The sequence below is a fragment of the Eleginops maclovinus genome, chromosome 10 (assembly GCF_036324505.1).
Source record: "Eleginops maclovinus isolate JMC-PN-2008 ecotype Puerto Natales chromosome 10, JC_Emac_rtc_rv5, whole genome shotgun sequence".
Taxonomy (NCBI): Eukaryota; Metazoa; Chordata; class Actinopteri; order Perciformes; family Eleginopidae; genus Eleginops; species Eleginops maclovinus.
This window is the reverse complement of record NC_086358.1, coordinates 318,474-338,448: the sequence shown is the minus strand read 5'-3', so window position 1 is coordinate 338,448 and position 19,975 is coordinate 318,474. Positions and strand designations below refer to the sequence as shown.

Genomic DNA, 19,975 nt, shown 5'->3' with positions numbered 1-19,975 from the left:
GATCCAAAAAAACCGGATTATCCTGATCCCATCAGAAGGGTGGATTCAGTTGTGGTTTTTCGAACCAAACAAAATCAGAGGTTTTTTTTAAGTGAATGATCAAAAAATCAATGATTACTGATGTGTACATTTCTTCATATTTTGTATGAATACAAATCATTGATCAAGACAGTGACCATGGATATGAAGCATGTCCCATCTAATGAGATGGTAAACAAATAAAATAATCTCAGCTGTCAAAGAAATGTCACTGTCGCTCACAGCTCTGTGATTCCACAGTGTGGCAATGACAACACAAAAATATACGCAGTCATTCAGTAGACTAAAGGTAATTTCTCACAATTGCTTCTCTAATAGCATGTCCAGTGTGTCCTTCATTTGGTCAGAACCTTGGCGGCTGTTCTGGTTCTACATCAGGCTCGGGTCCTTCAAAGTTCATGAAGAGGGACATTACGCCCGGTGGCAATGTTATGTGAAACAATGCAGGCAAGGATTATGTTGCATGCCTCCCTGGGTTGTACTTGCAAGTAGTTTAGACACGCAAGCCGTCTCTTCAGGACTCCATTTAGGCGTTCAATGGCACATCTTCTGCAATGTGAGGAGTTGAAGCGTGCCTGCTCAGGTGTGTTTGCATTAGCCATGGTAGGAGTGGATATGCGCTGTCTCCCAATAGTATGCCATTTGGTCAGTGGGATTGAAACTCTGTATAGTGCACTCTCTCTTAGAATGCGTGCATCATGAACAGAACCTGGCCATTTCAGTTTGTGATTATGAGGTCAGCATTGCCCACAAGTTGGATGTTGATGCTGTGCCTCCCCTTTCGTTTGACATACTCCCACTCCCTTTCACAAGGTGCTTGGATATGGACATGAGTGCAATCAATAGCACCAATTGTGCTAGGTATGTTCCCCATTTGAAAAAACCTGTGCTTAGTCTGAGCTGTCTGGTCATCCTGAGGAAAGGAAACAAATTCATGATCAGGCTGTCCAGTGCTACTGACACAGCCTTCACCACATTACTCACAGTTGATTTTCTCACTCACCAAATTGTCACCAATTACTTAGTGGAAAGTCCCACATGGGTAAAAGTGCAGAGCGATTAAACACTGTTCCTCCACGGATAAAGCATGACTCCTTTGGGTTTGGCGTTGGAGTGTTGACCCAAAAATACAGTTCTGATGTGTATTGCTGAAGTGGTTTGGCACGCTCAGCATACAACCTGTCATGGTAACGATGAACAACACCCGCGATGTGGATGCCTCTGTATGCTAGGAGAAATGGGTGCAAAGACATGATGTGTTTAAATGGTCTCACCCATTAACCAGCAACAAGCTGAGTGGTGTAAGCCTAATTGAGCACAAGCCAAAGAATCATGCTCAAGGCTTATAAGGTCAGTGTTGGCTACACCAAAGAGTTGGAACCATGGACTCAAAAGGGCCTTTCACTGTGGCAGAAACTTGTGCAATACTGTAGGGTGTTCGGGGCAATTTTGCATCGATAGTAGGAGGTTTCAGCTCTGCAAAGGGTGGAGAAGTAACCAAGAAAGGAAAAGAGAACATTTGGGAGGACATTACCAATCATGTCAATGCCACTGGGTCTGGCCAGAAGAGGACCATAAAACAAGTAATGCTGTGATGGAAGAACCTTAGGGCCATGGTAAAAAACCAAACCAAACAGGTAACAAGCCATATAAGAGGGGGGGATTCACTGATATGATCCTTGATGTAATAGGAGGAGAAAAAGCAGAGGTTCTGCATGGCATTGAAGGCATAGAAGCAGATGGAGAGCCCACAATTACAGAGACTATGACTTCAGAAGAATGCGAGCAAAACTCTCCTGCAGAGGAAATGTTTGTGCTGGACCTGACTCCAGTTACTGAGGAGGAAGATAGATCCCCAGTGGAAGTAAGTCCAAGACCTTCCTTCAAGAAAACGCAAATGTTCCTCAGCTACAAACAAGGATGGTGACAGCTATGAGTTGCGTCTGCAACGGGAAACTGAAAGAGCAGAAGTACAAATTCAACTGGGTAAAGAACACATCTTGCTTACCCAACTGCAGAAGACAAAAGTGCATATGGAGAAACAACTCCTAAAGGAAGAAATGGAAAGAGCTGGTATCTGTGCTGTGAATGGTTTTTGACTATTGGGTAGTATATTGTGTTGTGTTATTTAACACTAGAAAAAAACAAGGACTGTAAAATGTTTCGGTTTATTACAGTTTCTGTTTCCTAAAATTAAAACAAACTGGCTATTTGTGGCCTCCGGTATTTTGCCTACCTGTTGTTCTTTGCTCAGCCAGTAGGCTACACTGTTGGTTCCTTTGAAGGCTCTGGTAAACAGGATTTGGTAATCTTGAAATTTGGTATTTGGATCACAGTGATCCAATCCAATGTTCCTTTAAAAAACTGCCATAAAAGTAAGATGGATCAGGTGATCCTGGATAGCAAAACATGGGATTTCCAAATCTGGATCAATTTGATTACACTTTGTAAAACTGGGCCCAGAGGGTCAGGATCTGGGGTACGGTCGAATCGTCCATAAATCTGCTCCTATGGTTTATCCATCCTTTGTTCCTGACCTCTGTGTGAAACGTGCTGTGGGGAACTACAGCTCCTCTAAAGCTAGAGAGCCTCCCCTCTGCACCGTGCTCTGATGGTGCTGTTTCTGCTTTATGAACCAGGACAGCAGAGAGACAGATACCCTGCATTAAAAAGCCCCCCCACCTCCCCCAGTTCCATATTAACCCACATGAATCCAATAGGTATGATTATATGACATATTTATAATAAATACAAATGTGTTATTGTCAAGTTATCCAGATGTTAAGATTCAGATTCAGCTCTGCCCAAACTTGAAAACGGCTTGTTCAACACAAATAATGCAAGGGGACAACTCTGTTCCGTTCTGGTGATTTGTTTTCTTTCAGATTGATGGCACAAAGAGAAATTCCAGAGGAAGAATAGGTTGATAACCTTTAAGAAACAAAAGTATGCATCAATCATGATCATTAAACTAAACATCTCATTTAAATTCAAAACAGATCAAACTCAAACAGAAAACAGCAAACAAATGATTCTTTCAAACTAAATATTTGAAGTCCATACCAGTTGCGTCTGTGGTTGAACATGAGCTGTCAGTAGGCTGAGGAGACCGAGCAAAGAGGGCTCACCGAGCTAACTCCAAACATTTTATACTCATGCTTGATTAGAGGTGCGCAGGTGAAATCGGTCCCTCCAGGAACATGGGTTGCATCCTGTCTGTTGGGTGTCTGGGTGAGCTCTCTCTGCCCCCTTCAGGCCTGGAGTTCCTCCACAGATCTGGTCCTATGCTCACAGTTGTTTGACGCCACAGTTATAATAAACTAGTGATGCCTTCAGCTATCACTTTGGATATCACAGTTCAACATGTAGTAAAGGCTTCAGAAACCCCACACAGCTCAGAGACTCTGAGACTCTATTGGATCCTTTCAGTAAAAGTACCGTTCATATTTCTCCTTTTGATGAATCCAGAGCTGAACGTTCAGAACCAAGCTCTTTGGAAAGTTACGGTATAAGTTTGAAACTGCTTCATCAGCACCGTAACTTTCGCCGAACGCATTTCTCACGGTGTGTTCTGTTTCCGTGAGCGGCCGGATGCTGCGTCACGGTAATTGCTGCTGCAAGGCATTGTGGGACAGCATGTTCTCCTTTCCTCTCCTAAAGGAAGGTCCAGTGTTTCCTAAAGGAGGTGAAGTATATCTTGTAGCGATGTTTGTGAAGATGATGAAGAAGTCTCCGGAGACACCAGCTTGTATATAATAAGGTTTATTACAACAGCATAGTATCAGACACCAACACGGGCGATGTAGGGTTCCCAGAGCCCATTGTGGAAGTCCCCCGAACAGTCTTTGTGCATACACTTTATAGGACAAATGTGGGGGTGTGTCAAACTGGATGTTCTACGAGGATGTGGACCCAAATAAGGTGAGCTATACGTTAGTCTTTGTCTTACTCATCCCTGTAGGTCTTCTGACGTAGTCCAGAGGTTTGTTCTACAACCTCCTGTTGTACCACATCCCTCTCTGCACTCTCTATGACCTCAGGGAGTAAACAACTGTATCAGACCCAATACACCACACAGGCGATAACTCTGTATGCCCCACTCGGTGACCTAGGGCATCTTTAACGTATTTCAGATGTTGTTTTTCACTCTTCTTCCACCCAACCTTCCTCTGACCTCAGGGAGTATCTGCCCTGATATATCTCCAGATCTAATACACCACAGAGGTTATAAAGGAAGCTTCAGAGCTCCTTTCCTCTCATCTCGACTCTAGATGAGAGGAAAGGAGACATGGGACAGAGTTCATGATTTGTTTAAAAATGTTACAAAGTTAGCGGTTAGAAACGGGTATGATTTGAACATGAGACAGAGAGTTCCAACAGCTCTTATCATGGCGGCCACTGAGCTTCTTCCGGGTCATTTCGCTCCGTTAGGAAACTTCCTAAGATAGACTGACTATTCCACCACACCCCCGGTCTCCTGAGTCCACTCTGTGATGAGGCGATGGGCGACAGCATGTTTTGGGGGGAGCCAGAGGGCGGGGGGGTCTCCTCTGTGAGAGGGGGGGCTCTGCAGGGCGGCGAGGACCTCCTGCTGGGAGAACCAGCGAGCGTCCTCCAGCTCAGAGTGGTCCACACACAGCTGGGAAACAAGGAAACAACTTAAATCATAAATATATTTGAATAAATCATCTTGTTTGTTATTTTAAATGTAAGTAGTAAGGGTGTGGGCGGGGCTAACGAATCACCTGAGAATGGGCGGGGCTAACAGAGACTCACCTGAGAGTGGGCGGGGCTAACGGAGGCGTGGCAGGCCATCATGAAGGAGCTCTGAGGAAATGGCCAGTGCTGAGAGGAGCTGAAAGAGAAACTCTGGACTTCCAGACCCACCTCCTCCGCCACTTCCCTGATCAGAGTCTCCTCCAGAGTCTCACCTGCACACACAAAACCATGTAGTATAAAATAATACAGGTGTACAACGAGTCAGAGTCCAGGACTACACCTGGAGTTCTGGACTGGAGCTCAGCGCTGACTCCTATTCGTTCCTCCTTGGCTTCAAAAACAAGGACCTCAGTTTTTGGTTGATTGGAAAACGTTCTGACTCATCCAGGCATTGATTACTTCAGTCAGTGCTTTAACTGGAGCTTCGTCTCCTGGGGGAGCGGTTAATGTGTGTGTCGTCTGCAGAGCTGTTGTAGCTGTTCATTATCTGAGCCAGAAGCAGCATGTGGACGATGAGAGGCCCCAGGACGGAGCCTTGAGGAACCCTACAGGCCATTCAGGTGTGTCTTTCCTGACCTTTAAGTAGGAGTCAAACCAATTTAGAACTGTGCCAGAATTTGGTCAACATGTAATGGCTTCTTCTCACCTTCAAACCCCTGAAACTGACTGTACACAGGTAAACTGTACACAGGTAACACTGTACACAGGTAAACTGTACACAGGTAAACTGTACACAGGTAGACACTGTACACAGGTAAACTGTACACAGGTAAACTGTACACAGGTAGAACTGTACACAGGTAAACTGTACACAGGTAACACTGTACACAGGTAAACTGTACACAGGTAGAACTGTACACAGGTAGAACTGTACACAGGTAGAACTGTACACAGGTAAACTGTACACAGGTAAACTGTAACAGGTAACACTGTACGACAGGTAAACTGTACACAGGTAACACTGTACACAGGTAAACTGTACACAGGTAGAACTGTACACAGGTATACTGTAGACAGGTAGTGACTGTACCCAGGTAAACTGTACACAGGTAGAAACTGTAGACACGGTTAACTGTACACAGGTAAACTGTACACAGGAAGCTGTACACAGAGAACTGTACACAGGTAAACTGTTCAACAGGTAGACTGACACAGGTAAGACTGTACACAGTTAAGCTGTAACAGGTAAACTTACACAGGTAAAATGACGCCCCTACGTACACAGTAAACTGTACACAAGGTAGAACTGTACACAGGTAGAACTGTACACAGGTAAGCTGTACACAGGAAAACTGTAGAACAGTAGACTGTACACAGGTAAGCTGTACACAGGTAGAACTGTAGAAAAGGTAGAACTGTACACAGGTACAACTATACACAGGTAAACTGTACACAGGTAAGCTGTACACAGGTAAACTGTACACAGGTAGAACTATACACAGGTAGAACTGTACACAGGTAAACTGTACACAGGTAAGCTGTACACAGGTAAACTGTACACAGGTAGAACTGTACACAGGTAGAACTGTAGAACAGGTAGAACTGTACACAGGTAAACTGTACACAGGTAGAACTGTACACAGGTAAACTGTACACAGGTCAACTGTACACAGGTAGAACTGTAGAACAGGTAAACTGTACACAGGTAAACTGTACACAGGTAAACTGTAGAACAGGTAGAACTGTACACAGGTAAGCTGTACACAGGTAGAACTGTACACACGTAGAACTGTAAAACAGGTAGGACTGTACACAGGTAAACTGTACACAGGTAAGCTGTAGAACAGGTAGAACTGTAGAACAGGTAGAACTGTACACAGGTAAACTGTACACAGGTAAACTGTACACAGGTAAGCTGTACACAGGTAGAACTGTAGAACAGGTAGAACTGTACACAGGTAGAACTGTACACAGGTAAGCTGTACACAGGTAGAACTGTAAAACAGGTAGGACTGTACACAGGTAAACTGTACACAGGTAAGCTTTAGAACAGGTAGAACTGTAGAACAGGTAGAACTGTACACAGGTAAACTGTACACAGGTAAACTGTACACAGGTAAGCTGTACACAGGTAGAACTGTAGAACAGGTAGAACTGTACACAGGTAGAACTGTACACAGGTAAGCTGTTCACAGGTAAAACTGTAGAAAAGGTAGAACTGTACACAGGTAGAACTATACACAGGTAAGCTGTACACAGGTAGAACTGTACACAGGTAAACTGTACACAGGTAGAACTGTACACAGGTAAACTGTACACAGGTAAGCTGTACACAGGTAGAACTGTACACAGGTAGAACTGTAGAACAGGTAAACTGTACACAGGTAAACTGTAGAACAGGTAGAACTGTACACAGGTAAACTGTACACAGGTAAACTGTAGAACAGGTAGAACTGTACACAGGTAAGCTGTACACAGGTAGAACTGTACACAGGTAGAACTGTAAAACAGGTAGGACTGTACACAGGTAAACTGTACACAGGTAAACTGTACACAGGTAGAACTGTAGAACAGGTAGAACTGTACACAGGTAGAACTGTACACAGGTAAGCTGTACACAGGTAAGCTGTACACAGGTAGAACTGTAGAAAAGGTAGAACTGTAGAAAAGGTAGAACTATACACAGGTAGAACTATACACAGGTAGAACTGTACACAGGTAAACTGTACACAGGTATAACTGTAGAACAGGTAAACTATACACAGGTAGAACTGTACACAGGTAGAACTGTAGAACAGGTAAACTGTACACAGGTAAACTGTAGAACAGGTAGAACTGTACACAGGTAAACTGTACACAGGTAAACTGTACACAGGTAAACTATACACAGGTAGAACTGTACACAGGTAGAACTGTAGAACAGGTAAACTGTACACAGGTAAACTGTACACAGGTAAACTGTAGAACAGGTAGAACTGTACACAGGTAGAACAGGTAGAACAGGTAGAACAGGTAGGACTGTAGAACAGGTAGAACTGTACACAGGTAGAACTGTAGAACAGGTAGGACTGTAGAACAGGTAGGACTGTACACAGGTAGAACTGTACACAGGTAGAACTGTACACAGGTAGAACAGGTAGAACAGGTAGAACAGGTAGGACTGTACACAGGTAAACTGTAGAACAGGTAGAACTGTACACAGGTAGAACTGTACACAGGTAGGACTGTAGAACAGGTAGAACTGTACACAGGTAGAACTGTACACAGGTAGAACTGTACACAGGTAGAACTGTACACAGGTAAACTGTACACAGGTAGAACAGGTAGAACAGGTAGGACTGTACACAGGTAAACTGTAGAACAGGTAGAACTGTACACAGGTAGAACTGTACACAGGTAGAACTGTACACAGGTAGGACTGTAGAACAGGTAGGACTGTACACAGGTAGGACTGTACACAGGTAGGACTGTAGAACAGGTAGAACTGACCCATATCACAGAACCCGGCCAGAGCGCTGTACATCCCCCGAGGGAAGGATGCCTGTCGGCCCAACAAACACCGTTTCCCATCAGACACCAGCACGATCACCACCGGAGACATCTGCAGGAACACAGGGAGGATAGAATCAGAGCCTTCTCCGGACCATGTTTGGGTTTTAAAGCTGTTTTGGTTCTGTTCTGCGGTACCTTGGGGTAGTAGATGATACCGGAGCTGCTGCAGGTTCTCTGACTTCCTGCCTGGTTGCGGTGCGTCGGCTGACCCGTGGCGCTGCAGAACCCGCTGGTTTGATGCCAGCGTAGCAGAGCCTGAGCCTGCACACAGAACCCGGTCAGGATCCTTGATCCACATTAACAGGAGGGTTCTACAGGAGGACTTTCAGCTGCAGTTACACACCTTGGCCACCAGAGGCGCCTCTCTTCGGCTCAGAAGGAAGAAGGATTTCCTAAGGTCCACAAAGGTTCCTCCGCACACTTTCTCTGCTGCCGCCTGATCCAGACTTCCTGCAGAACCAAAACCACAGAGTCAGAGGAGAACTGTGCATTCAGTGACTCACTGACATTAGCAGAGATCAGAGGGTTCTTACCGATGTCCAGACAGAACTGGGCCTGGTTCTGTCCTGTGCAGCCAATCAAAACCGACTCCTGCAGCAGGGTTCTGTCCGACCCGATGTTCTCCAGGAGAGACTGCACGTCTGCAGAACAAAGAGAACCTGTTCCTCAGAACCTGTCTTTGGTACCATACCAGTGGCTCTTAACCTGTTTCTTCACCTGCGGTTCTGTGTCTGTGGTTCTCTACCTGAGGTTCTGAGTTCTGCGGTTCTGAAGGTTCCCTGCGGGTTGCGCTGCAGCAGAGGGCTCAGGCGGTGGAACAGGAACATGCGAGCGTCCTGCAGCGCCACAGAACAAACATCATCGTTCTGCTTCAGACCGTTCAGGAACCTAAGAACATGAAGTTCATTACCAGGACCGGACAGGAAGTCACTGACTAACTGAACGCAGAGCGATGCTAACAATGCTAATTCTGCCAAATGATGGACTGTGAACAGGAAGCGCTCAGATACAGAACCTCATCCTGGAGACGAAGCTGGAGCTGCAGCGGGTTGACAGGCGGGCGGTCTGCAGAACTCTCAACATGGCCGTCGCTCTGTTAGCCTAGCTTAGCATGAAGACTGGAAGCACAGGGAAACCGGTAGCCTAGCTTAGCACTAAGACTGCAGGCAGAGGAAAACAATTCAGCCTAGCTTAGCACAAAGACTGGAAGCAGGGGAAAATGTTTTGCCCAGCTTAGCATAGTGAGTGAATGCAAGGGGGATTTGTTAGCTTAGCTTAGGGGGAATATTTTAGCTTAGTTTAGCATAGTTAGGGTGACCAAACGTCCTCTTTTGCCCGGACATGTCCTCTTTTTACATCCTGTCCGGAGTGTCCGGGGGGGTTTTATAAATTCATGAAAACGCCCGGTTTTCACTGTTGGGACCATTAAGTGTGTACTTAAATTGACTGGCGCTTCCCCCCACCCCCCAACAATCGCAAGTGTCCTCTTTTTCGCCACCTCAAATCTGGTCACCCTAGCATAGTGAGTGGATGCAAGGGGGGGATTTGTTAGCTTAGCTTAGCATAGTGAGTGGATGCAAGTGGGGTTTGTTAGCTTAGCTTAGCATAGTGAGTGGATGCAAGGGGGGATTTGTTATTTTAGCTTAGCATAGTGAGTGGATGCAATAGGGGGATTTGTTAGGTATGGGGGGATTTGTTAACTTAGCTTAGCATAGTGAGTGGAAGCAAGGGGGGGATTTGTTAGCTTAGCTTAGCATAGTGAGTGGAAGCAAGGGGGGGGATTTGTTAGCTTAGCTTAGCATAGTGAGTGGAAGCAAGGGGGGGGATTTGTTAGCTTAGCTTAGCATAGTGAGTGGAAGCAAGGGGGGGATTTGTTAACTTAGCTTAGCATAGTGAGTGGAAGCAAGGGGGGGGATTTGTTAGCTTAGCTTAGCATAGTGAGTGGAAGCAAGGGGGGGGATTTGTTTAACTTAGCTTAGCATAGTGAGTGGATGCAAGGGGGGATTTGTTAGCTTAGCTTAGCATAGTGAGTGGAAGCAAGGGGGGGATTTGTTAGCTTAGCATAGTGAGTGGAAGCAAGGGGGGGATTTGTTAACTTAGCTTAGCATAGTGAGTGGAAGCAAGGGGGGATTTGTTAGTTTAGCTTAGCACAAAGACTGGAAGCAGGGGGAAACTGTTAGCTGTTTCAATTCTAATCAAAGTTTAAGTCTAGAGAGACAGAACCGAATCTCCTTTAAAAATATCAGCTTTTAAAACACGTTTTGTTTCCCATAATAATTACATTTAATAAAAACATAACTCTGAATATCCCGGTTATTCTGTGGAATTCGACTGTATTTAAAGACAGGAGAGCTTTATTTCAACAGAGACTCTTTTATATTCTGACTCAGAGAACTGAGCTATAGTCTGTGTTTCTGATATCCCATAATAACCGTTTCATATAAACACCGGGTTAACCGGAGATATCTGGAGCATCACATGCACAGTAACTTTACAGCACACACTGTACATGATACAGAGCAGGCTCCTGAGGGGAGGGGAATGATCTTTACTCCAGCCACATCTCAGAGCTCAGTTAGCAGGTACAGTGTGTGTGTGTGTGTGTGTGTGTGTGTGTGTGTGTGTGTGTGTGTGTGTGTGTGTGTGTGTGTGTGTGTGTGTGTGTGTGTGTGTGTGCCGCATGTGTTATACACATTGACTGTAAAAATAAGGTTATAAATGATCTTTAATATGTAATAAGCAACAGTCAGAATCCTGCTTCTCTTACCTCTGACCTTTATTCTTCTTCTCTTGTGTTCATTCAGCAGCAGACATTACCCCCCCCCCCCTGCTGGAGACAGTCTGAATTACATTATGAAGTTAATCAGTATTAAAACTGGGACGTTTTTGTGTTATAATAATAATAATGATGTTATAAATATAGTGAATCACTTTACACTTTTACAAGAGACGTGTTTTAAGCATCTGCTGTTGTATTTATATTTGACCTGTTAGTTAGATATTGTAATAATAATATACATTGTTTAAAGTGTAAATTTACATGTTATATTTTATATTATGTTTATTATCAGATGTTATTAAGGATTAAGAAGGACTGCATGTTTAAGATGCCCCCCCCCCCCGAAGATGGTTATCAATAAATGAAAACAGTTAATATTATTAATAACGACTATTAAAAACACATCATTGTTGTTTTTAATATGTTTTATTTATAACAAACATGTCTTCTCCAGTGGCCCTAACCCTCTTCCGTGGATCTCTTTTTCTGGGTTTTGCATTTTCACATCGAACACAATTCCGGTTGATTACGCCGAGGATCACTATGAAGGACTCCAGTTCCCAGCAGGCAGTGCGGCTCCACACGTGTGTATGGTAGCAGGCTAACAGCGGGAGCATCATGTCTGTGTTTATGGATCTGAATCTGGTCCACAGTCCGGACCAGAGCCGTCTGCAGAGGCTGGTGGAGACTGCAGCTCACCGTGAGTATCCCTGCGAAACAGAGGAGCATCACTGGGACTCAGAAGAGCGATGCACCGGGGACCAAGCTGCAACATGGGGGCTAACTCTGCTAGCATCAGGGCTAGCTCTGCTAGCATTAGGGCTCACTCTGCTAGCATCAGGGCTCGCTGTGCTAGCATCAGGGCTCGCTGTGCTAGCATCAGGGTTAAACACAGTGCTCTGCGGTTTTTCATAATACTTGTTGCATCAGTGCAGTTCATTAGACCCCCCACCTCCAGAGTATATAAAGCAATCTATTTTCTTTATACATTTCAAAGTTTCCCTGCTTTCTGATGAATCCACAAACTGTGCAACATGTTTCTGTCAGTAAAAGTAGAGTTCATGTATGAAAACATTAGATTATAACCCAGGTTCATTCATTCCTTCTTTTAAAGAAAACTATTCACATGGAATAAAACGGATGACATTGTAAATACAAACATTTCATCAATTCAAATGAACTTATTCATCCAATAAACCTGATGTTTAACAGATTTATAAACTGTGTGTGTGTGTGTGTGTGTGTGTGTGTGTGCGTGTGCGCGCGCGCGCAGTGGGTTTCTCCACCGTCGCCATCAACTATGTGTTTGAACCGACAGCCAAGAAGAAACAGGTGAGTGGTGCGTTCAGGGACAGCTGTGATAATGAGTGTTTGCATCAACACATGGTTTTATTTTGAAAAAAATAAAGTTTTGTTTACATGCTTTTATTTTGTAAATCGCTGTTTACTTCTGTTTAGATTCCCTCCCCAATGCCGATCAAAGATCTGATCCCAGAGCTGCCCATCGTACAGGTACCTGTCTCACTCTGTGTAAACACCTGTCTGTCTCTCTGAGTAACACCTGTCTGTCTCTGTGAGTAACACCTGTCTGTCTCTCAGGGTCGCTCTCGTCCAATCAGAGTGCTGAACAGACTGACTGTGGTGATGTCAGACTCCAGTCACTTTGTAAGTGTGCTTTTATTTTGAAATCTCACAGTTTTTGTATGTATACCCAGGGTGCGATTTGTAGGGGGGGATGGTGAGGATTTCCCCCCCTCTGGTTTTCCTATCCCTACCTCTGCTAAATTATTTTTATCTCCGGTGGGGACAAGGATTTCCCCCCCTTGATAGCGATGAATGCAACTTAACTGCTAGCCTACTTAAACTCTTGAAATCTAACGATCTTCAGTGTCTTTACATCAGAGTAGGCTATTCAGCAGCCTTCTGGCAGACGGTGCATATTTCTGAACGTCATCGAACACAAAAACATTGTAACATTTTTGTGCGGGAACTTCGCAGGAAAAACAGCGCTGAACCAAACATGAAACGCGTTCAGAGCAGCATATCATCTTACTTTACAGGACCCATTTGCAGAATTGTGGATAGAAGAGGGCCGAAATGCTGCAGACAATGCCCCGATAGGAAAAACGAAAAAGCCACCACAAATTTGTCACCAGAGCCGACTGTTTACTTTGTCTAGTTTTCCAGACCTGTCCCTGAGTGTTGACAGCACGTTGTGCTATTTAGTGAATTATTTTGAGTGTTTGATTTAAGTTAATTGGAGGGTCTTTTCATGGAGAGCATTGATGCTGTTCTATGGTTCTTTCTGCCTGTTAGTGCGTACGCATGTTTTTGTGACGTTGAATAGAAATCCATGTATGGGTTATTAAAAGTTTTGCCATGTTGTGATGGGGACTAATCCACGGACCCGAAAAAAGGGCCTGTCTACTTTTTGCGTTTTTTTCTCCCTAGTTATGCAAGTTAAAAGTCCAATGTTCTTGTCTATGAATAAATAAAAAAAAACATCCCCCCTCTGTTTTTTTGTCAAATCGCACCCTGTGTATACCTGTCCGTTGTGCGTGTTGATCAGGGTGTCTGCGGGGTCTTAAAAAGCATTAAAAGTTGATAAATCAATTTAGCGAAAATTAAGGCTATTAAAAAGTATTAAACGGCATTCCCACGGTATTAAATGTTGTAGCTTGTTTTCAATAAGTATATAAGTTGTCCTAAGAGGTTGTATTCTAAAGTTTAAATTGAATCATTGCGTAGGTGTGTAGTGAGATATTGGGTAGTTTATTTATGGCATCCCGTTGGATTTTACGTCATCTGAACAGGACATCGCGCGCTCACTGACTGACTGCTGCTTGATCGCGCGAAGGTCCGTTTACGCCGGTTGACCGTTATGGGGAAATGTAAGTTTGCGTCCAAATGGTTGGAAGAGAAGGACTTTGAACCATGGCTGAGACCCGTCACTGGGAATAACCGCGAGGCCTACTGCTCGCTGCTACCGTTGGAGTCCACCGGGCGCCACTCCAACGCTGCGGGCAGAGGTTCTGTGCTGCCTCAACACCGTGAGAAAACACCAATCCATCCACTCCAATGAAGGGATTTCCGATCTTTTCCAAGCTACGTTCCACGATTCTGAAATAAGAAGTTTGTGTGCGGAAAGACACAACTGGGTACATCGTCCCCTCACTTTAACGAACAGCTTGTTAATAGCATCAGCAAGGCTGGGCCGTTTGTGCTGATGTTTGACGAGAGCCTTAATCAAGCCACAAAGGAAATCAGATGGACGTCCTCGTCCTTATTGGGAGGGTGGCTGTGTGCGGGCCAGGTATCTTGGGTCACAATTGTTGGGACACGGCAGAGGGGAGCATCACATGCTTTGTTCTGAATTATGAAAAGCAGTTATCACAAACTGTTTGGTTGTGCTATCTTACAATCATTACTGTATAGCCTATACTAAATGTGAGGTAAAGAGTGTCGCCAATGTAACCAGTTAGAACTCGAAGTGGCGATGAGGTCTTAAAATGTATGGAAAGGGTCTTAAAAAAGGTCTAAAAAGGTATTACATTTGACTTCAGGATTCCTGTATACCCTGTTGTTGCTATGGTATTTACGGTACTGTTGTTGTTGTTAACCTCAGTTTGTTGTACCTGTTGTCATGGTGTCCTGTGTTTCCGGAGCAGAGGCCGACGGCTGCAGAGTACCGGGGTTTCGACCTGCTGGCCGTGCAGCCAACCACAGAGAAGCTGTTCCACGTGAGACCCCTCCCCCCCTCGCTCAGACTCTGCTTCACACCCCGCTCGCTCCTCTGATCATACATAGTGTGTGTGTATGTGTGTGTGTGCAGGCAGCCTGTATGATCTGTGACGTGGACATCATCTGTATCTCAGTGACGGAGAAGCTCCCCTTCTTCTTCAAGAGAGCGCCGGTCAACGGGGTCAGAGTTATTACTCATATTATCATTATTATCCATTCCTTCCTACTAGTGTTGCACGGTGCACCGGTACTAGAAAGGTATCGCGATACCCTGCCGTTAAAAACGCAACGTTTCCCCATTTCATCAGTACCGGTACTTTAGGAGTGACATTGTTTTAATAAGAGCGTATTTCCTGTGTGTGTTCAGCGCTCTGCTTCCACTCCCTGCCTGTGCCTCCCCTCTCTCATGCATGCTCCAGCTGTCAGATCATGTGACAAAACGAGAGCATGGCTGTAAATGGGAGTTCTGTTGCCGATGCGACTCGGCTTGTTGACAAAAAAGATGCAAAAAACGAAGTTTGGAAATATTGTGGTTTCATCTCTGCTGACGGAGACACGCAGCTCGACAGGATCTCCGCCCGCTGTGACGGGACCGGTGCACCGAGCAAAACACCTACTTCAAGTTAAAGAGCTGACACACTTAACTATCTCATCTACATCTGCAACGAGCTAAACTAGTTATTCATCTGTTTGTTCTTCACTGTCGGGTCACTCAGTACTGGATCATTGAGCTGCATGAGACGGATACGACTGGCTGTCAGGAGAGGGAGAGGGGCAGAGGGGAACAGAGCACTCCATTTATTTCTCCTGTGTTATTATCCAGTTAATGTAACCTTGGATAATGTAGTTCATCTGTAAGTACTTTGTTTGGCTGATTCTTTTCTCCAGGTTTGAAATAAACCACAATAATGACATTTAGAAAGGTTTCCCCTTTTTTAAGAAAAGTATCGAAATCGCAATTCTTGACTTGGTGTCGATATCGAAACGAAAATGTTGGTATCGTGACAACAGTACTTCCTACACACATTAAGAGTGTGTGTGTGTTCAGGCCATAGAGCGAGGTGTTGCGTTCGAGGTCTCTTATGCTGCAGCCATCAGAGACTCCACCAGGCGGCGCTACACCATCGCCAACGCCACCGCCCTGATGGAGAGCTGCAGAGGGAAGGTAGGTGTGTCACAGTGATGTCAGAGGGGGCGGGCCTGCAGCGCAACTCACCTGTCCCTCACCTGTCCCTCTCTGCGTTTCAGAACGTGATCCTGAGCAGTGCCGCCGAGACGGTCAGTCAGAAACACCTGATCCTCACATCGTTAATAACCACCGTTAATAACTGATGATGATGATGATGATGATGTGTTTCCTCAGCCTCTGGAGCTCCGGGGGCCCTATGACATCACCAACCTGTATCCTTCCTATTGGTCCAGAACAGAACTCCAGTAAAGTGTGTGTGAGTGTGTGTTCTCCTGACCCGCTGCTCAGAGGTGTGTTGTTCGGTCTGTCGGACGGAGACTCTAAAGAAGCCGTTTCCTCCACCTGCAGATCAGTGGTGCTGCACGCAGGTACATACAGTATCTCACGAAAGTGAGTGCACCCTAAGTGAGAATGGCCAAATTGTGCCCAAAGTGTCAATATTTTGTGCCACCATTGTTTTCCAGAACTGCCTGAACTCTCCTGGGCACAGAGTTACATGACCACATCACGGAGCTGCTGGATGTGAGAGACCTTGTGCTCCTCCACCTTCCGTCTGAGGATGCCCCACAGATGCCCCATAGGGTTTAGGTCTGGAGACATGCAGCATGGTGGCCCAGACCATACAGCGGTTTAACAGGACCGGTTCCACTCAGAACAGGCCTCACCACGGTCCACCGAAGAGGTTGAGTGCACATGCTCAGCGTCATGTCCAGAGGCTGTCTCTTGAAAATAGATGTATGACTGCTGCCAGCATTGCTGCAGAGGTGAAAGGGGTGGGGGGTCAGTCTGTCGGTGCTCAGACCATACGCCGCCCACTGTATCAAATGGGTCTGCATGGCTGTCGTCCCAGAAAGAAGCCTCTAATAAAGATGAGGCTCAAGAAAGCCTGCAAACAGTTTGCTGAAGACAAGCAGACTAAGGACATGGATTACTGGAACCACGTCCTGTGGTCTGATGAGACCAAGGTTAACTCATTTGGGTCAGATGGTGTCAGGTGTGTGTGGCGGCGACCAGGAGAGGAGTACAAAGACAAGTGTGTCTTGGCTACAGTCGAGCATGGTGGTGGGAGTGTCAGGGGCTGATGAGTGCTGCCGGCTGTGGGGAGCTACAGTTCATTGAGGGAACCATGAAGGCCCACCTGTACTGTGACATACTGAAGCGGAGCATGATCCCCTCCCTTCAGAAACTGGGCCGCAGGGCAGTATTCCAACATGATACCGACCCCAAACACACCTCCAAGAGGACCACTGCCTTGCTAAAGAGACTGAGGGTAAAGGTGATGGACTGGCCAAGCATGTCTCCAGACTTAAACCCTGTGGAGCATCTGTGGGGCCTCCTCAGACGGAGGGTGGAGGAGCACAAGGTCTCTGACATCCAGCTCCGTGATGTGGTCATGGAGGAGTGGAAGAGGGTTCCAGTGGCAACCTGTGAAGCTCTACTGAACTCTGTGCCCAGGAGAGTTCAGGCAGTTCTGGAAAATAATGGTGGCACAAAATATCGACACTTTGGGCACAATTTGGCCATTCTCACTTAGGGTGTACTCACCTTGTTGCAGCGGGTTAGACATTAATGGCTGTGTTGAGTTATTTTGAGGGCTCAGCAAATGTACCCTGTTATCCCAGCTGTACACTGACTACTCTACTCTGGATCAGAGGGTCATCTCTTCAGGGTGGTCCCAGGAGAAGATAAAATAACACATCTACACAAAGGGGAGGGGGTACTCACTTTAGTGAGACACTGTACCCTGCTACTCCAAATACTACGACAATAAAGTGTGTGTGTGTGTGTGTGTGTGTGTGTGTGTGTGTGTGTGTGTGTGTGTGTGTGTGTGTGTGTGTGTGTGTGTGTGTGTGTGTGTGTGTGTTAGAAACCAGGAAGACGGCAAGCGGCATCATCTACACGGTGCAGGTTCCGGAGGCCCCGCCCTGTAGAGCACCTGAGGACACAGGTAGATATTCTCTCTGACCATGGTGTCCATAACGTCTGGACTCCATGGTGTGCATGTGTATGTATGTCAGGGGTGTAACGGTTCACAAACGTTCGGTACGTAAACGGTGAATATTCTCTGAAATAAATCCAAAATCGAATAAACATTAAGGTGCAGCCTTTCTAAAATGAACAGCTGGGCATTAGGACTTGTTGTCAGCTTGCGCATACATTGTATTTTCATATTCCTTCAGAAACACCCTGTCCGATCTGCTGGCTCTGACAGCCTCTCCGTAGGGCAGTGGGTCCCTCTTGTGAAGAGAGAAATAATGTCAGAAACGTATTTGGTTCGATAAAATGTGCAAGATAACTTTGATGTCGCGATAACAAATAAGGTTCAATTATAACAAAGCGCAGCCAATGTTTGTTTACAACTTCCTCCCAAGTGGGAGGTGGGTTTGCTCTTCAGTCTTTTGTCTTTTGGTACCGGTGATATTCACGTTCGGGTAATGCCTTTTCAAATGAGTGTGCAAGTTTGATTTATTGCCAGCCGCGTAACCAATATGACCTGAACAATGCCGACAAACCGCTTCGGTCCACCTGTCTTTTATCCGTCATCCTTGCATGTAACCAAAATGTTCCCAAACCGGAGACTTAAATGATGCTGGAGGATTTTCAAGCTCAACTTGAACTGCGGTCACCGTATCGACTGTTCCGCAAACAACGGACTAAATTCCAACGCACCCCTGACCAGCTCTCATAGTATGCCTCTCGTCCAATGAAATGACTTGCTTGCTCCATTACGTTGAACCCAATGTGAGCAAATTCCACTGAACGCAGCGAAAGAACGCAGCACCTGAGATTACTTCAAAAGGTTTTTCACATGCTCAATTTTTTACGTGAAACGTTATTTTCGTTCGGTACACACGAATACCGAACCGAAGGGCACATAGCGAGTATTTTCGGTACGACTCGTATACCGTTACACCCCTAATATATGTATATATGTATTTATATTTATATATTTACCTGTGCAGGTGAAGCTCCGGCAGCCAAGAGAGCCAAGCCTGGTGCAGTGATTGACAGCTGAGGGGCGGGACTAACTCTGATTTATTGTTTAATGCTTGTTGAAATCCCATAATAATCATTTATGATGTCTTTACTTTGAGTGTTTCTAAATAAAGTTTTTATTTCCTTATTGAACAGAAACACGCGTTTTCATTCAGAGCTTTTATTTTGAAATCATTCGCGGTACAGGCGCTGTGATTGGTCGGCTCTTAACTGAAAGCTGCTTAACATTCAGTCCGATTTAAAAAAGGATATAAAAATAGAAATGTACAAACAGGACGAGGCTCGACTCTCACTGAACAGATCACGTTAATTACGTCTCTTTAATGAGTGCCGATCCTTTAACGACTTCCTGTCTGACAGGAACTCTTTAAACTGGTTTCACTGGTTGGAAATCTGTCTTAGAGACAGACTATATCAATGAATCCCTTAATAAACACTTGTCTGTTATGGGTCCTGAGTATCAGATGTAGGAAGTGGAATTTCATGGGATTTTCAAAATAAAACTCCTCTGCTGCTCCGTCTCATTGGTCTTCAGGCTCACTGACAGACAGGAACACCAATCAGAATCTGGAGTGATGAGCTCTTTAGTGTCCACAGCTGATCACGAGGGGGGGGGGGGGCCTCTTCTTCTTCACTTCCTGTGGGCTGTCAGCTCCTCACAGCCCCAGGATGTGTTTGATGTGACCCTGAAGCAGGAGCAGGTGAAGGTGAGTGAGTCTGAGAGCAGCTTCAGAGGTTCAAAGCTCTATCAGCAGCAGTGTAGGTGTACAACGAAAACCTGAAGTCCCAGACCCACCCAACAATTCATCATAAATATATGTAAGACATAGAACAACAAAAAAGTGCAGAGACTGTATAAAAACAGGGTGTACAATAAGAGTTGTGTAGCGGTGAGGAGGAGAAAACGTGGAGTATTTGAAATAAAGCGTCCTCTGTGTTAAAGTTCGTCCACAGCCTCCTGTTGGTGTGAACTGGCCCTTTGAAGCAGCAGGAAACCAGTTTATAAGAAGTGCTTTTTT

General features: G+C 45.4%; 3 protein-coding genes across 4 annotated transcripts in view; 1 reads left to right on the top strand and 2 right to left on the bottom strand.

Moving 5' to 3' along the window:
- Positions 1 to 3,785: 3,785 nt before the first annotated feature.
- Positions 3,786 to 11,059, bottom strand: nudt13 (nudix (nucleoside diphosphate linked moiety X)-type motif 13). 2 transcript variants are annotated; one of them, XM_063892683.1, is made up of 9 exons: positions 11,018 to 11,059; positions 9,266 to 9,368; positions 8,996 to 9,138; positions 8,784 to 8,891; positions 8,594 to 8,700; positions 8,386 to 8,511; positions 8,188 to 8,299; positions 4,816 to 4,970; positions 3,786 to 4,678 (listed from the first exon to the last, which is right to left on the bottom strand). In XM_063892683.1, the coding sequence occupies exons 2-9, from the start codon at positions 9,331 to 9,333 to the stop codon at positions 4,493 to 4,495; spliced, it is 1,005 nt and encodes a 334-aa protein (XP_063748753.1). In that variant the 5' UTR covers positions 9,334 to 9,368; positions 11,018 to 11,059; the 3' UTR covers positions 3,786 to 4,492. The 2 variants fall into 2 exon arrangements, with proteins under 2 accessions (XP_063748753.1, XP_063748754.1); XM_063892684.1 differs by lacking the exon at positions 11,018 to 11,059 and having other exon boundaries at positions 8,996 to 9,086; positions 9,266 to 10,800.
- A 424-nt stretch (positions 11,060 to 11,483) lies between these two features.
- Positions 11,484 to 19,083, top strand: rpp30 (ribonuclease P/MRP 30 subunit). The gene is made up of 12 exons (XM_063892685.1): positions 11,484 to 11,729; positions 12,303 to 12,361; positions 12,488 to 12,541; positions 12,629 to 12,694; positions 14,698 to 14,769; positions 14,862 to 14,951; positions 15,819 to 15,935; positions 16,019 to 16,048; positions 16,134 to 16,171; positions 16,248 to 16,327; positions 17,827 to 17,907; positions 18,923 to 19,083. The coding sequence occupies exons 1-12, from the start codon at positions 11,648 to 11,650 to the stop codon at positions 18,973 to 18,975; spliced, it is 822 nt and encodes a 273-aa protein (XP_063748755.1). The 5' UTR covers positions 11,484 to 11,647; the 3' UTR covers positions 18,976 to 19,083.
- Positions 19,084 to 19,100: 17 nt separating this feature from the next.
- The window catches only part of si:ch211-221j21.3 (uncharacterized), a 6,656-nt gene continuing 5,781 nt past the window's right edge, over positions 19,101 to 19,975 (bottom strand). The window contains exon 4 of the mRNA XM_063892689.1: positions 19,101 to 19,642. Coding sequence (XP_063748759.1) covers positions 19,613 to 19,642 — 30 coding nt within the window. The 3' untranslated portion in view covers positions 19,101 to 19,612. The remainder of the gene's footprint in view (positions 19,643 to 19,975) is intronic.

What these genes read in the sequence shown, in the direction of transcription:
- nudt13 (XM_063892683.1), bottom strand. Translation starts at nt 9,333, where the DNA reads ATGTTGAGAGTTCTGCAGACCGCCCGCCTGTCAACCCGCTGCAGCTCC. An exon ending in AGCTTCGTCTCCAGGATGAG is followed by an intron (nt 9,139 to 9,265) that starts GTTCTGTATCTG and finishes TCATGTTCTTAG; the next exon opens with GTTCCTGAACGGTCTGAAGC. An exon ending in AGGCGCCTCTGGTGGCCAAG is followed by an intron (nt 8,512 to 8,593) that starts GTGTGTAACTGC and finishes TTCTGTGTGCAG; the next exon opens with GCTCAGGCTCTGCTACGCTG.
- rpp30 (XM_063892685.1), top strand. Translation starts at nt 11,648, where the DNA reads ATGTCTGTGTTTATGGATCTGAATCTGGTCCACAGTCCGGACCAGAGC. An exon ending in TGTCAGACTCCAGTCACTTT is followed by an intron (nt 12,695 to 14,697) that starts GTAAGTGTGCTT and finishes TTTCCGGAGCAG; the next exon opens with AGGCCGACGGCTGCAGAGTA. An exon ending in CCACAGAGAAGCTGTTCCAC is followed by an intron (nt 14,770 to 14,861) that starts GTGAGACCCCTC and finishes GTGTGTGTGCAG; the next exon opens with GCAGCCTGTATGATCTGTGA.